Here is a 14,996-nt window from a genome sequence, read left to right as displayed (position 1 = left end):
TACACTGTGCTGCTGGGGGGGAGGCAGCTTTCCCTTCACATATGGCAGTACTAAAACTCAACAGGCCTGCCCAGGGCTTCACAAGCCAGGCATCCCTCAGAACCATGGGGCTTCTGAGCAGACGTGCAGGGGTTTCTTGGCAGATTTGTTCACTGAATGCCAAATGTCTGGTAGCCACTGCTGTATGTCATCACTGGGGGGGGGGGCGGGGAGCTCAGGTCAGCCTTTGCCTAAGTGTGTGCCTTATCTTGGTGAGTCAAGTAAATGAATAACTTGTCCCATCCCAAACAATATAGGAGGAATCACTAAAGTTAAGTGGCTATTGTTGGACAGCTTTTGGCATGAGCAGTCCTCTGCTGAATCCATTGTACGCTGTGCCTACCCTCTCATTTCACATATTGCCTCCAAGGCAGGGTCTGGCCTTGTCTGGCTTCCGTTTCTCCATGAACATACCTGTTCACATCCAGAATGGCCTCCTTTTGAGTGCTAGCTGGCTCCCATGTTTGAAACCAACTGCAGTCTCTGAGTGCTCTTCATAGACAGAACTACCTAGAACATATTGCAGCAATCTCACCTGACTGTTACCAAGACATGGATTGCCATACCAAAGTTATTCCCATAAATAGTCAATAGCTGGCTTCTAGCAGTGAGTATGGCTGCTTTGCTCTCTTTTGTGGATGCTTTGCTGTGACCAGGGAATCACAGCACTCTTGTTTGCAAGCCTGAAGGAATGTCCATGTGCCCAGATGTTTTTCAAATATTTCAGGTATGTGTGCAGGGAAGGAGCTGGAGCCTAGGCCTTCATGAGAGGTGCAAGGCTGGCTTCAGGGGTTGGCATTGTTGGCTGCCTGCCAAGGCCCTGCCTCAGCAAAGGGCCCCCCTCCCTCCCTGTCCACCTGCTTTTTCTGAGCAAGCGAGCAGCAGCACTTCTGCATCCTCTACTATTCCACCTGGACAGTGATATGGATTGGGTCCACAGGGAGAAGGCAAACAAATGAGCAGAGGCAACAGCAGCAGGGGAGGGGGCCCATTGCAGGCATCCTGCCCAAAGACCCCTACTCCCTGTCTGGAACCAACTCAGGGTGTGCAAAACTGCTTCTCTAATTTCGTTGGGTTTTGTGGACATAACTGCTGCTCAGGGCTCTAACAGAAAGGGGAAGATGGACCTTGTCCTGCTGTGTCAGTAAACAGGGGCCAGATCAATAGAGCAAAAGCAGAGAGCTCTGTTGGCAGTTGTAAAACTGGATCCAGTTATTGTGGCTGTGACAGGTCTCTTCTTCCCTCTTCTGCATTAGTGACTGAAACAGTAGTGTTCAAAAGGTCACCATATTTAATGCACATTTCACTTTATCCACGTGCCACTCCGCACATGTGAAATTTGCTTTGAAAAATAATGACATGATTGGGCTCCAACTCATCCCTATATGTCAGGCTGGGAAAAAATCCCTGTAGTGGAATAGCGGAAGATCTGGCGAGGAAGTAGAGTGTGGTGTCCACAGTGCCCCTTGCTCTAAGTAAATGCAGGGTTAAAGCCCAGATGGTAGCCAGAAGGGTGCTGCACACCTGCAGCCACTACTAGAGGCTAAAGTGAACCTGGGAGCATATAAACAGCACCTGGAGGAACTAGTGGTGTGGGTTGTAGGAGGAGTGCAGGTTGGAGAGGAGACTGACTGACTGACCTGGCTTATGGACTTTGGAATCTGACCTTGGACTGGGACTTGGTATATTGACTTTTGGACTTTGACTTGGATACCCTGACTGATTTGACTGACTTACCTGGAACCTGACCTCAGACTGTAACTTGGCTTATTATTGGCTCTGGACTCTGATTTGGCAACTCTCATTGATTGGATTGGTTTACTTGGAATCTGTGGACTGGAACTGAACTCTGACTTTTGCTTGCTGCACTTGTGAGTTTAACAAGGGAAACTAATCAGCCTTAAGCGGGCACAAGTCCCAGTGGATTGGGATTTGGCAGAACAATCCCCCCCCCAAGCTCCAAGTGCTGGTTCTTTTGTGTTCAGCTTTCCTTGCTTGATACACCTGCAATTATTTCCTCTGCTGGCACCTCTGCCTTGCATGTGCTCAGTGTGCATGGTGGAGTAACAACTAAGGAACAGGCAGCAGGTCTTAGCCTAGAAATTTTGCTTGTTGCTTTAAACAAGCTCCAGGTTCCAGGCAGCAGGAAAGAGTGTCAGCTTTCTGCCTCTCCTCAGCCATCTTCGGCTACCCGGTAAAACTGGAGTCCACTTGCTCCAGCAGAGCAGGGAGACCTGGGGAGGAGAGAAGCAGCAGGAGAACCTCACAGGAAGGGCAGCAGCAACTTTATCCTTGAGTGTTGCCTTGAAAGGGGCTAAAGTGGCAGTGCTGGATCCCAGTTCCCAGCAACACCCTCTAATCCCCCCCCCCCAGTGCACAGAGCCCTATGGTGGCTGTGTGGGTGTGGCTATGATGTGATCATCTGCACTGAGAAGGAAGCTGTGTGGGGCTTTGATTAGAGATTTGCAACTGCACACTGGGGAAGGCTGGTTTATGAGGTGATCAGATTTAGTAAATTGTGTAGGTCTTTTCTAGCCATTTTTTGCCATTTTTCCCAGTAGACCGGCAGTCATGGGAAAAGGTTAATGTGATCAGCCTGCCCACATGTCTACAGTATTATTCACACACACACACTCTCTGTCTCTCCTCCCCCCCAAGGTGTTGGATTGCACAAGGAGACAGTGTGCAGACCGCTAGATGCACATGCATACAAAGGGTTGTGTGAGTGTCTCAACCATGTTTGACCTGTTAAAACAAGCAGTTCTGAGTCCAGCTAGTTGTGACTAAGGGCCCAGTCCTATCCAACGTTCCAGCACCAATGCAGCTGTGCCAACAGGGCAGGCGCTGCATCTTGCTGTTGGGGGGGGGGTGCGGCAATCATGGAGGCCTCAAGGTCAAGGAGCATTTGTTTCCTTACCTTGGAGCTGCATTGCTGCTGAAAAGTTGGATAGGATTGATCCCTTACGCCCTTCAACTGAGCACTATAAAATAAGTTTGCTGGTGGGGAAAAACTTGTTCAGTGTGGCTCAGGGCACTGCACTCCTAAAGTGCTTTCCTAACCATGCCTGGGGAATATGGACCAGTATCCTTTTTCCTTCTGATGGAAAAGTATCTTCAGGGGAAATGCTGATTGAAAAATGGCCTACAGGAAAGCATTATACATAATGTTTAAATCATAGGGAAGGGCCAGAGGGCCTGCCCCCTTCCCCTTTTATGCTCCTCCATCCAGCTACTGTTTCTAGAACAGTGGTTCTCACACATTTAGCATTGGGACCCACTTTTTAGAATGAGAATCTATCCGGACCCACTGGGAGTGATGTCATGGCTGGAACTGACATCAAGCAAGAAAATTTTGAACAATCCAAGGCTGCAATCCTACCCAGGAGTAAGTCCCATTGACTATCATTCTTAAAAGAATATACATAGCAGCTTGTTCAAAGTATAGGTCTATAACATTTCCCCAAAAGCAGTCACATCCCATGGAAGTATCAAGTCTAATATATTAAAAATAAAATATTGAAATGAATGAGGACCAACCTGAAATTGGTTTGCGACGCACAGTTTGAGAGACACTGCTCTAGAAGATTAGTGTGGGTGGGTGTCCTGATTTCAGTAAAATTAGATTAAGTCAGGGTGGAGCTTGTGGATTTCATTATCTCCCCCAGCCCCATTTGAGCCCTACTTAAGTATTCCTTTCTACCCTCCTAGTTCTCCACTGAAAATTTCAGCCCCCCACAGGTGCTTTCCATTTATATTTTTTAGAAAAGTTGGAAGAATCACTGAAGGGCATATCCTATGTAGTGTCTGGTCCTTAGGCATGACTAACTTTAGTTGGATCTGATCATGGTGTGCTGAATGAACATACACCTTCCAGTGAGGGGCTGTTTGGTTCAATGGGTTGAGCAGCCCCCACTGGAAGGCTTCCAACACCAGTGGAAGACAAACACTAACTAGTGCATGTCCTCACTCTCAAGCCTTGACATACTGTGATTGCTAAATGATCCCCCACTTTTAAAAATCTATGTTTGTTTGGCTTGGGGCCAATATCTCCCTTTCTCTAGATAGTGAGCAGGAAAAGAAAACCCTGGGGGAAGGTGAGAGTCCTTATCTTAGTTAATAAATAAAGAAAGATAAACATGCTTCATGTGTACATTGTGGGTTATGTTCACATATCCAGCCAGGCTTCTTTTGTCATCAGCACACCACAGGAAAGAAAAAGCGAGGCCACAAGATGTTGGTGAAAGGGGGCCAAGCAGGAGTTCACCATTAGGGAACAATTCTTAGTGAGCAGTTTTCCATGTGGGCACTAACCTTACCAAGGGGTGGGGCCATGCAATGCTCCCTCCACAACCATTCAAAAAATCCTGTCCTAACTGCTTTGGGTTCTGGTGCAAGAGAAGAAAAGCACAGGAGCCAGGTCACTAGACATAAGGGTCTGGCTCGCGCAGGATATATGCTGTGATCCTATGGGGTAGAGGCAGGCAACCAGGATTCCACTTCCTGAGCATCTCAGCCTTTAAAACCATGAGCTCAGCAAGGCAGCTGAATCATGTGCCTTCAGGCCATTGCATGGTAACACCACACAGTGTGTCAGGTTGCAGGCACCCTTAGCATAACTCTCATCCACCTAATGCTATCCATTTTTGCTCAAAGCTCCTTTTTTCACTCAGCTACATGGCCAGAGGGAGCCGCAGCCCAGGGCCAGTGCCCAGGTTCATGGGGACCCTGTGTGTGTGCCAGGCAGGAGCACTGCAAATCTTCCCCATGCAGCCATTGACCGGCCCCTCACCTGTGCATGAGTACTATGCCCTTGCTGGACTTCCCTGTGTGTGGATGGGGAAGCTGATGGGAGAAGGCAAAGGGGGCAGGAGGCTGCCTGGAGAGGTGTGGCACTTGCCTACAAGTGGAGGGTGCCTTAGCAGCAGTGGCAGCGCCTCATTTGCACTCCAAGTGCCGATGCTGCCGTCCTATCCCCCCCTTTGAGGATGGGGAGTTGCAGCGGTGCCCCACTCCGAAACAGCACCCCCACTGTCCCTCCTGGCACGTGCCCTGAATGCCTTGGCCCCACAAGCAGGAATCCCCTCCTCCAGTGGGCTTCGCTGCGATCAGTGGCGGAGCTGGAGAGGGGCAAAGCGCTAAGTTTGGCAGGGAGCCTCCCCGGAGCGTGCGAGCGGCCCCCCCTTTGGAGCCATTCCTGGAGGGGGGAGCGAAACTTCTTGCTTTGCCCGCCCTCCAGCTACGCCACTGCCTGCAGCGAGCCCTTCCCCAGGGCTGGCGTGTCTGCCCTGCCCTGCCTGCCCAGGTCCAGCAGGACGCGTGTCGCCCTGCCCGCCCTCCACGTGCACGTGATGGGGGCCACAATCCTCTCCACACTTCCCTGGGAGTAAGCGCCACTGCCTAGAATGGACTTACTTCCGAGTAGGCGTGCGTGGACTGGGCTCCGAGCCACTTCCCCGGGAGTCAGCGCCACTGTCTAGCACGGCCTTCCTTCCGAGCCGGGCTCCGGCCGGGAGCGGGCGCCGCTGACCAGAACGGCCTCCCCAGCAGAAGTGCCGGGCGGAGGCGGGGCGCGGCGCTGCCTCCCTCCCTCCCTCCCCCCCCCGCGGGGCTACAAGAGCGGGGCGCGCGGCGCGGCGCGCGCGTCGATGGAGGCGTTCCGGGCGCTGGTGGAGCGCGCCGGCGGCCGGCAGCGGGTGCTGCTGGTGGGCGAGGCGCGGGCCGGGGAGCCGCCGGGGCGGGCGCGGGCGCTGCTGGAGGGCTTCGGCCGAGAGCTGTTCGCGGAGAGCGGGCCGGGGCCGGGGCCCGGGCCGGCGGGGGCGCGACGCGTGCGGGTGCGCGTGGGCGACGGGCGCGGGCGGCGCCTGCTGCCCTCCGGCCCGCGGCTGCTGCTGGTGCTCTTCGCCGCCCGCTCCCTGCTGCAGCCCGGCGGGCGGGCGCGGGCGCGCCTGCGCGAGATCCTGCGCGACGTGCGGGGCCGCCTGCCCTCCTCGCAGGCGCCCGCCGCCGTGGTCGGAGTGGCGGTGCTGGAGGAGCCGCCGCCGGAGCCGGGGGAAGCCCTGCGGCCGCTGGAGGCGCTGCTGCGCGAAGCCTTCCCGGAGCGGGCGCCGGAGCGGGCGCGCGACACGCTGCAGGCGGCCCAGTACCTGCCCGGAGGCGCCGGCGGAGCCGCCGAGGTGCGCGCCGCCGCCTGCCGCGCGCTGGGAGCCGCCCTCAAGCTCCAGGCAGGTGCGTGCGGGCGGGCTGGCGCCTTGCACGTCTACTCGGAAGCAAGTCCCGTTGTGGTCAGTGGGGCTTCCTCCCAGGTAAGTGTGCGCGGGGTGGCAGCCTCCACCCCTGCCTGGGAGGAAGCCCCGCTGAGTGCAGTGGACACGCACAGGGTGGGGCTGTCGGGCTGCAGAAGCGGAGCGGGTGGCAGCTGCCCCTGTTCCTGCAGTGCCTCTCCTGGGGCGGAAGGGCCTTTGGCCTTGGGCTGCAGCCCTACCTGGTGGCGTAGCTGGAGGGGGAGCGGAGCAGCGCCGCTCGGAGCCATTCCCATAAGGCTCCGTTTTGCCCGGCCGGGAATGGCTCCGAAGGGATGGGCCGCTTTCCCGCAGCGCTGCCCCGCTCCCCCCACCAGCTACGCCACCGGCCCTACCCACACTCTCCTGGGAATAAGCCCCACTGAACACAATCGGACTTACTTCTAAGTACACATGTGTAGGATTGGGCCCCAAATCTCTTCCAAGGGTCCTTTCTGCTCTGCCCCAGGAAGCAACTCAATCCAAATTAATCCTTCCCTGTACCATGAATTCCTTTCCCCGTAACTGCCTTTCCATAAGGAGTCCCTGCATTCACTTTTGGACTTTTTTAATCCTCTCCTACAGCACATTCCTGTGTATATCTGCTCAGAAGTGAGCCTCATTTAGTTCAGTGGGACTTACTTCCCACTCAGTTTGGATAGATGTGCAGAAACCAGACCTTGCCCAGCGGATATGGCTTCCTATGAGGCTGCCAACATCTTCTGCTCGCCTTGCTTCTGTGTCTCTCTCACTCTCCTTACACTCTGAAACAGAGCAGATTTTCTGGGCATTGAAACAAGTGCTGGACAATCTGTGCTTGCTCTGTTGACGGGTGCCTGGCTGCAGTTCAAGGTCCAGGAACAGGCCAAGGAGAAAAGGTGACAATCTGTGTGATTTGCATTGACTCTAAGGCATTTATTGAAAATGCTAGTTGAGGGGGGGGGGAGAGAGGAGGATGTGGGCTAGAGATGGGAATGGTGCAAACCAGAGAGGAAACAGATCCTTCTCCAGGTGATCTGCAGAGCCTGTTTCCAGGCCTGCTGGACTCCTTCACACCTGACCTGCCCTGCCGCCCCACTGCCAGCCATTCTAATCCCCCTGGATCAGCCTGCCTAATTGATCATGTATTATGCTTGAGGTCATCACAGGCTTTCTTGGCTGAAGAGTGAAAGGGAGGGGTATATATGTGTGTGTGAGTGAGAGAGGGGAAGATATATATATATATATATATATATATCACAGCTGCATAACCCAGTGTTTCTCAAACTGTGAGTTGGGACCCACTAGGTGGGTTGCGAGCCAATTTCAGGTGGGTCCCCATTCATTTCAATATTTTATTTTTAATATATTAGACTTGAAGCTACCATAGCATGTGACTGCATTTGGAGAAATGTTACAGACTTGTACTTTTAACAGACTACTATGCATTTGTTTTTAACAATGATAGTAAATAAGACTTACTCCTGGGTAAGTGTGGGTAGGATTGCAGCCTAGGATTGTTAAAAGTTTTCCTGCTTGATGGTGTCACTTCCGGTCATGACATCATTTCCGGTGGGTCCTGACAAGATTCTTTTTCTAAAGAGTGGGTCCCAATGCTAAATGTTTGAGAACCACTGGAGTAACCAGCACCTCTGTCCTATGCATAGTTCCATGAAGTGTTGCACACAAGTATGTGTGCATAAAAGTGCAGCATAAACTATAGTAGGTAGCTGTGATATAGCATGTGTCAGGTTGCACTTGTATTTGTGTAACAAAGGCCCACAGTGAGATTGATGGCCCACAGTGTGATAATCTTCAAATGAAAACAAGGTAGTGTAGTCTTCAGCAGAAGCCAAAAAGGTGTGTGCATGGGGGGGGGGATATTTAACCACCTCCCTGCTGACTGTTTTTACACTCACTTGCTCTCTCCCTGTGAGAACGAATGGTTTGTGTCCTTAGGAGCCTTAGGGCTCAGTCCTATCCAGCTTAACAGCACTGATGCAGCCCCAAGGTAAGGGAACAAACATTCCCTTACCTTGAGGAGGCCTCTGTGACTACCCCACCACCACAGGGTGCAGTGCATGCCCTGTTGGCACAGCTGCACCAGCACTGGAAAATTGGATAGGCTTGGGCCCTTAATTTACATCACAGTCCTGGGCTTGTTGACTCAAAAGTTACATTGTGTTAAATGTTAACTTCCTAGTAAGTGTGCTTAGGGTTGAGGCTCCTATGTAGTCTGGCACACTCCTGGCTGGGAATCACTGGCTTGGAAAACAACATTTAGAGATCAGATGTTGGCAAGAGGCAGGGTGGATAAAAATTGACTATTTAAGTGGATTTTTTTTAAAGGTTTGGGGCCCAATCCTATCTGACTTTCCAGGTCCAATGCAGCTGCATTGCAACCCCAAGTAAGGTAACAAACAATTCTTTACCTTGAGTTAAAGACTCTGTGACTGCTTCTCCACCATAGGATGCAGCACACACCCCATTGCCATAGCTGCATCAGGCTGGAACGCTAGATAGGCAGTGGGCTTGGTTATAATATCACTTTAGAAAATAATGTGGCTTGTAATGATATGTGAATTTTAATGCAAACATATCTTAAAGCTGGACTTGTAAGCCTCTTATGGAAAGCTGTCTTTCTTTGTAAAGCAAGATTTATGGGAGCATTGCCTCTGTTTTGCTGTAGCGGCCTGGAATGGCTCTGAAGGAAAGGGGCCGGGCCACTTGCACAGAGCAGTGAGGCTCCCTGCAAAACTTAGTGCTTTGTACCCTCTAGCTATACCACTGCTGCCTAGGAGCTACCTGATCCTTGCAACAGGTTCAGAGTCAAAACTGTAGGGATAAATACTTCTGGCCAGCTGGAGAACAGGGATGCTTCCCTTCCTCTGGAAAACACTGAGATGGTTTTTGTTTTTGTTTTCTTGGCAAGTTTAAATCACCTAAATTTAAAGCAAGCCCCCTGCTGCCAGCAGGCAAGAAGAGTGTGCTGCTGATGTTGTGCCCTCTTTCTGTTTCAAAGACAGAGCCGAAGTCAAGAAGGTGCAGCTGCCTGCCTTCCTGCAGTGCATCCCCTGGGGCAGAAGGAGCCAGAAGAGGAAAGGGCATTTGGGTAAAGCTGCAAACAATTTGAATGATGGTAATGCTGACAGTGAAATGACAGGTAAGGGGACAGTGAAAGAGGTTGCAGGGGGCAAGCATACATGCCAGGTGCAATGATATGATTAGAGTTTATCTTGAGAGAATGTGAGTGATTAGAGTTTATCACTGAGAATGTGAGGGTGGAAGTGTGTGTCTTCCTGCCTCTTATGAAAGGCTTGTGTGGGCAGGGGAAACCAGGATCTGACTATATGGTCATGATAAAAAGCCTGATGGGGGGGAGGAGCTAGAGCACTGAGATCAGTCCCTTTCTTTGCAGTCCCTCCAGTTAGGCCTGTTCTCATTGAGCCCCATATGCCCTTGAAAAAGGAGCACAGAGATGCTGGAAACCAGTTCCTATCTGCAGCAGCTCCTTCCTTTGAATTTCCTTCCCAGGCTTCCCCATGACCCATCCCAGTAAGGTTCTGACTATTGCTGCTTGCTCATACTTTGACTGACCTGAGCTACCTCTTGCTTTTGCCTCTTATTCTGGGGCTGATCCTACAAAGACTTTGTGGATCAGCTTCCTGAGTTCCAGGGAAAGTGACTCCCAGGAGCAGGTCAGCTAGCAAGGGGAGTAGTGGCTCATTCCTGCTCCCCGCTTTCCCTTTACTGGACCAGCAGCTGAACAAGGAAAAACCTTGGTAGTTCGTATCTGCTGCCATAATCTCAGCCTACAGAGACCAGGCAGAAGAGGATCTCTTGGAAAAACTCTCCCAGGAGAGTACTAAACCTCAGAGGTTCTTAGGAACAATCAAATCCACAGTAGCGTCTGCAGGGCAGACATGTGGCAGTCTTCCAAGGAATGGGTTGCTCTGTTGACTGTCAAACAATGAACACTTCCTGGAGGCTGGAAATAGCTTTGCTTTCATAAAGTTCTGTGATTGGAGGAGTGGAGCCCACCTGTCTATCCCACTGCTTGGATGTAGACAGACAGGTTTGCTACATAATAGGCAAGTACTATTGCCTATTGCCTAATAGCAGAACTGTTGCTAAGTACAGTGGAATAAGTGTCCCAGCAAAGAGTGCCCAGCAAAGGATGCCCCAGCAGCTTTTTGGGTTGTTAAACCAGTAGAGTAGCTTCTGTGCAGTGTAGTGTCCCAAAACACAGAAAAATAAGCAAACAACTTATGGGGGGGGAAATGGGGTAATCATCACAAAAGCCTCTCATGCTCTTGTCTTGTAGGCTCCGTCCCTGAAAAGTACGATGTGGGTTTTTCCATTTAAAAACCATGTGGTGTAGTTTATGGTCTTGGGTTTCTAATTTCCTTGGCCTTGATGCTCCCTAGGAAATTGTCATAAAGGTTCTCTCAATCACCTCACTGTTGCTGTGAAGATAAGCAAGCAAAGAATTGTGGCACATTTTGTGGAACATTTTTAATAGTGAGCAAGCCTTTTTCAGGGATGCCCTATCCATTTTGGATCCTTACTAAGCTTCTTCTGCATGCTTCTTTCCTCAGATTGATGGGGAGTTCCAGGGGCTAAGTTGCCAGGTTTACTTTCACATGGACCAGAGAGCATGGAACTGATTCCTCAAAACCCTTTGGCACTATCCCCAGATCCCATTTGCTCCTGTAGGCATGTGTCAGTGAACTGAATATCCCCCCCGTTTAACCCCTTCTTAACTTCCGTCCCCTTTCTGTGTTGAATTTTAGATTGGAAGTGCCTTGGGGAATGATGGTCCTATGTCAGTGATAGATGCAGTGCTAGCCATTAACATGGATGACTTTGAGGCAGATTAGGAAAATATAGGGAAGAAAGAGGCCACCACTCATGATGATTATCAGAGGCTACCAGTCATCATGATGATGATGATGATGATGATGATGATGATGATGATAACAACAGGTATTTATATACCGCCTTTCTTGGTCTTTATTCAAGGCGGTTTACATAGGCAGGCTTTTTATTTAAATCCCTTATTAAATAGGGATTTTTACAATTGAAAGAAGGTTCTTTCTTTCAAGAACCACTACATTCAAGGTGTTACATTCCTATCTGGCTTCACATTCTGGCCTCCATCCTCCCACGCTCGGAGCAGATAGAAATAGCTCAGCTTCAGCTTGTCAGCTGCTTCAAGGTGCCGGTGGTCTCGAACTGGCGACCTTTTGGATGTTATCTTCAGGCAGACGGAGGCTCTACCCTCTAGACCAGACCTCCTGCCCAGACCTCCTGCCTCCATGATTATATGGAACCTCCAGGTTCAGGCAGTATTCCTCTGAATACCACTTGCTGGAGTGTAGCAGTGGAGTCAGGGAGGAAAATTATTTGCCTTTTTGCCTTGCTTGTGGGGTTCCCAGAGGCATCTCCTTGGCCTTTGTGATCTCATCTGATCTCGGAAGCTAAGCAGGGTCAGGCCTGGTTAGTACTTGGATGGGAGACCGCCTGGGAATACCGGGTGCTGTAGGTTTATACCATAGTCTTTCGAGACTGAAGGTTGCCAACCATCAGGATGTTGAAGATCTAGATGGAAACTAATTAGATAGAGACTTTGTAACTACATTTGCTCCCAGTGTGGAAGGGATTGCCACTCCCAAATTGGCCTTTTTAGCCACACTAGACGCTGTTCCAGAACCACTTTTCAGAGCACAATACCAGAGTCCTCCGAGACCGAAGGATGCCAATGAAATGTACAGAGTATGAATGGAGGCAAACAAGCAGCTGTATAAGGCAGGTGATTCCCCTCAAGAGCAACCTGAGCAGTGCCCTCCCCACTTTCTGGCTAACTCTAGGTAGAAATGTCACACCTTCAGTGATTCTCATGGTGGTGTAGCTGGAGGGGGGCGGAGCAGCATGGCAGGCAAGTGGCCCCTCCCTTCGGAGCCATTCCTGGCGGGGGGGCAAAACGGAGCCGTATGGCTCTAGTCCGGAATGGCTCCGAAGGGAGGGGCCGCTTGCCTGCCATGCTGCTCCGCCCCCCTCCAGCTACACCACCGGATTCTCACTTGCCTGATGCAGTGACTGATTCCTTGTTGTCTTTGCGACTTCACCCTGTTTGGGAGCCAACAAAGAAAAGGCTGCTGAGAAATGGTCTCTATCTGTACTAAGAAATTAATGTGTTGAATGCACTTGTTTTGTTCACACAAATGCAGCAGGTAGTCCCAAGGTGGTCAGGAGAGAGACGTCTCCTGTAAGTTGTTCATATATCAGAAGGCTTTTTTAAAGTTGCGGAAATGGGGAAGTCGCTGTCTTTCTTTCAGGAACCTGATTGGAGCCACAGCTTCCATTAAAGAATCCTGAGAAGTTCCATGAAAGAATCCTGAGAACTGCACACACAGCTGAGGAATTCTGTAAAAATTCCTAGATGCAGCATTGAATTAACAATGTTTAAACCTGTTTTGAAACTGGCATCAAATGTTTAACAGACATATTCTAAGTCATTTTTTCTTGTTAACCTAGACAGCCTGCAAGATGCAGAAGAAGGAGTAGCTTTGACCAACATGGCACTGAATGGGGAATTGTGAAGGAGACGGTGGAGAAGTGGGCACCCAGGGCTTCAGGGGGAGTCCCCTCAGATCCTGCTGCTGCATTGGGTGGATGGAATCTCCCTTTTGCTTCCGTGTCTTTGTAAGAGAGAGAAGGACAGAGATCTTCTTAACGTGCTGTTGGAGAAGGCACTTCTGAACAAGCTGTTGGCCTTTCTTTGTTACCAGGAGCCTCTTGGGATAAAGACACCCATCTGGACAGACCTTCAGTGCAAGGCCATAGAAGTAGCTCTGCATACTCTACTCAAATAAGGACAAGTGATGTCTGTGCGTCAAGGATTGCACTGGAAGTACCTGAGTGTTTGAGAGGTTTTCTGATGGGCATGTTGCTGTTATCTCCTACCCCAATTGTCATAGTCTGGAATCGCTCCCTTCCAATGTGGGGAACATATTTTTGAACCTAGAAGTTCTAGTACTTGGGAGGAAACTCTTTTGAATGTGTTAAAATGCTTGCTTCCCTGTTTTCCACCTGGAATTGAGTTTGCCATCACACATAAATTCATGAGCTCTGTAGTCCTACGAGTTAGAGGCTTGCTAAAAAAAATGGGAGATTCTGCTCATGTTCTTCAAGTACCTTGCAGAGCTATGTAGAGTAAGTTGAGTGTGCGACTTGCTGCTTTTCTACTGTTATTTTAAGCACCCAGAAAGTATTTCAACTTTCTATCTGGCTTGTAATGCATTTCCTAGAATAACAGTGGTCAAAACAGATGGTGCACCTCCTTTGTCCTCCTGAGTCTTGTTTCACACATCTCCTCTTCATGACTGACTTGAATGTTGGTGGGCTGAAGAATCCTAGAGAGCAGCAAAAAGGAGCAGGGTCTCCTGTAACCTGTCCATGGTGGCAACCATCTGCAGCGTAGAACAGTATTTGCAGGATGCTTGGAAGGCCAAAAAAACTGTCCTCCATCCTAGCACCTGGTCTTTGAGAAGGAAACAGTGGTCTTCTGAACAAAATCATTTAAGGGGACACCAGTTGGACTTCCTGCTTATTTGCTGTGATGAGACTATTGACATTTATTTTCCTTCAGTCAGCAGTCTGCTTGACTAAGTGTCTCTGTACCTCCTGCCTTCTCTGACATGGAGTTTAAGCTGATAGGTAAATGAACAAGCAAATAGAAGGGAACATAATAGATTCTGGTTGAGATAATAGCTGACTTGCTTGTCTCCATGTATGGGAACTGTGACCGGGCAGTTCAGTCACTGGATTGTGATGAAGTCTAGAATGCACTGCTTTTTATTATTTTAAATATTCCATTGTTCAGACACCTGTGTGAACATCATGGGCTTTTTAACAGAATTTTGTACATGCTCTAGTTTTATACAAGTATTGGATCAAGCTAAATTGAGTCACGGAATCTCTTGCCAATAATCCTCAGTGATTTACAGTGTGTGGCACAGTGAATGTGTCTTTGCACCAGAACTCAGTTTTTTTCACCCAATAGGCTTTGCAGAATTAATCCTCAATTCAACTAATATGACAAGTTTGTTAGAGTAGCTGCTGGTTGGCCTTCATCTAGGTTATGTAGAACCTGAGCAGCCCTGGAGATTGCGTGTTAAATCTACTTCTGTTTAGCCATTTTAATTAGTTCAGTTAGCAAATGGGCAGCCCTATACCCAGCAATGGTGCCAGGTGCAGTGGTGCCAAAATGGTGACTGCTGCATCCAGCAGTACTGCTGCTGGCGGTCGTCTTCGGGGAAGGGGGTTTTGTCCCCCTCCCCTGGGAAAGCCCCAGGCCCTGCAATGGAGCTTCTCAAGTGTGTGCTGGCTGTTTTGCCAGCACAGACTTGAGAACTTCTGGGTTGGGCTTTGCAGCCTGACGTGGAGAAAAGGATCCGGTGGAGCAGGACACTGCTGGTGAAAACTCTCCTGCCTTTCCCCACCCTAAAACTACTCACCACTGGCTGCAGGAGCACCAACCGTCCATCCACACAGTGCTGAGGCCCAGCACCAGCAGCCCCTCCTCTCTGGGTGCCACAGATATGTCTTAACAGCATGTTTGCAACGCCAGGTAATGGAGCTCATTGCTGGTGCTAGGCCCGTTTAGGATGGGGCTCTCAGGTGAGACAGCTAAGAGGG

General features: G+C 50.2%; 1 protein-coding gene across 1 annotated transcript; it reads left to right on the top strand.

Moving 5' to 3' along the window:
• The first annotated feature begins 5,684 nt into the window (after positions 1-5,684).
• C3H2orf72 (chromosome 3 C2orf72 homolog) lies at positions 5,685-14,605 on the top strand. The gene is made up of 3 exons (XM_066621578.1): positions 5,685-6,264; positions 9,319-9,459; positions 12,834-14,605. The coding sequence occupies exons 1-3, from the start codon at positions 5,685-5,687 to the stop codon at positions 12,896-12,898; spliced, it is 786 nt and encodes a 261-aa protein (XP_066477675.1). The 3' UTR covers positions 12,899-14,605.
• The last annotated feature ends 391 nt before the right edge of the window (positions 14,606-14,996 follow it).

This window comes from Tiliqua scincoides, chromosome 3 (assembly GCF_035046505.1).
Source record: "Tiliqua scincoides isolate rTilSci1 chromosome 3, rTilSci1.hap2, whole genome shotgun sequence".
NCBI classification, from domain to species: Eukaryota; Metazoa; Chordata; class Lepidosauria; order Squamata; family Scincidae; genus Tiliqua; species Tiliqua scincoides.
Note: the sequence above shows the minus strand (reverse complement) of the source record. Positions and strands in the feature narration are given on the sequence as shown.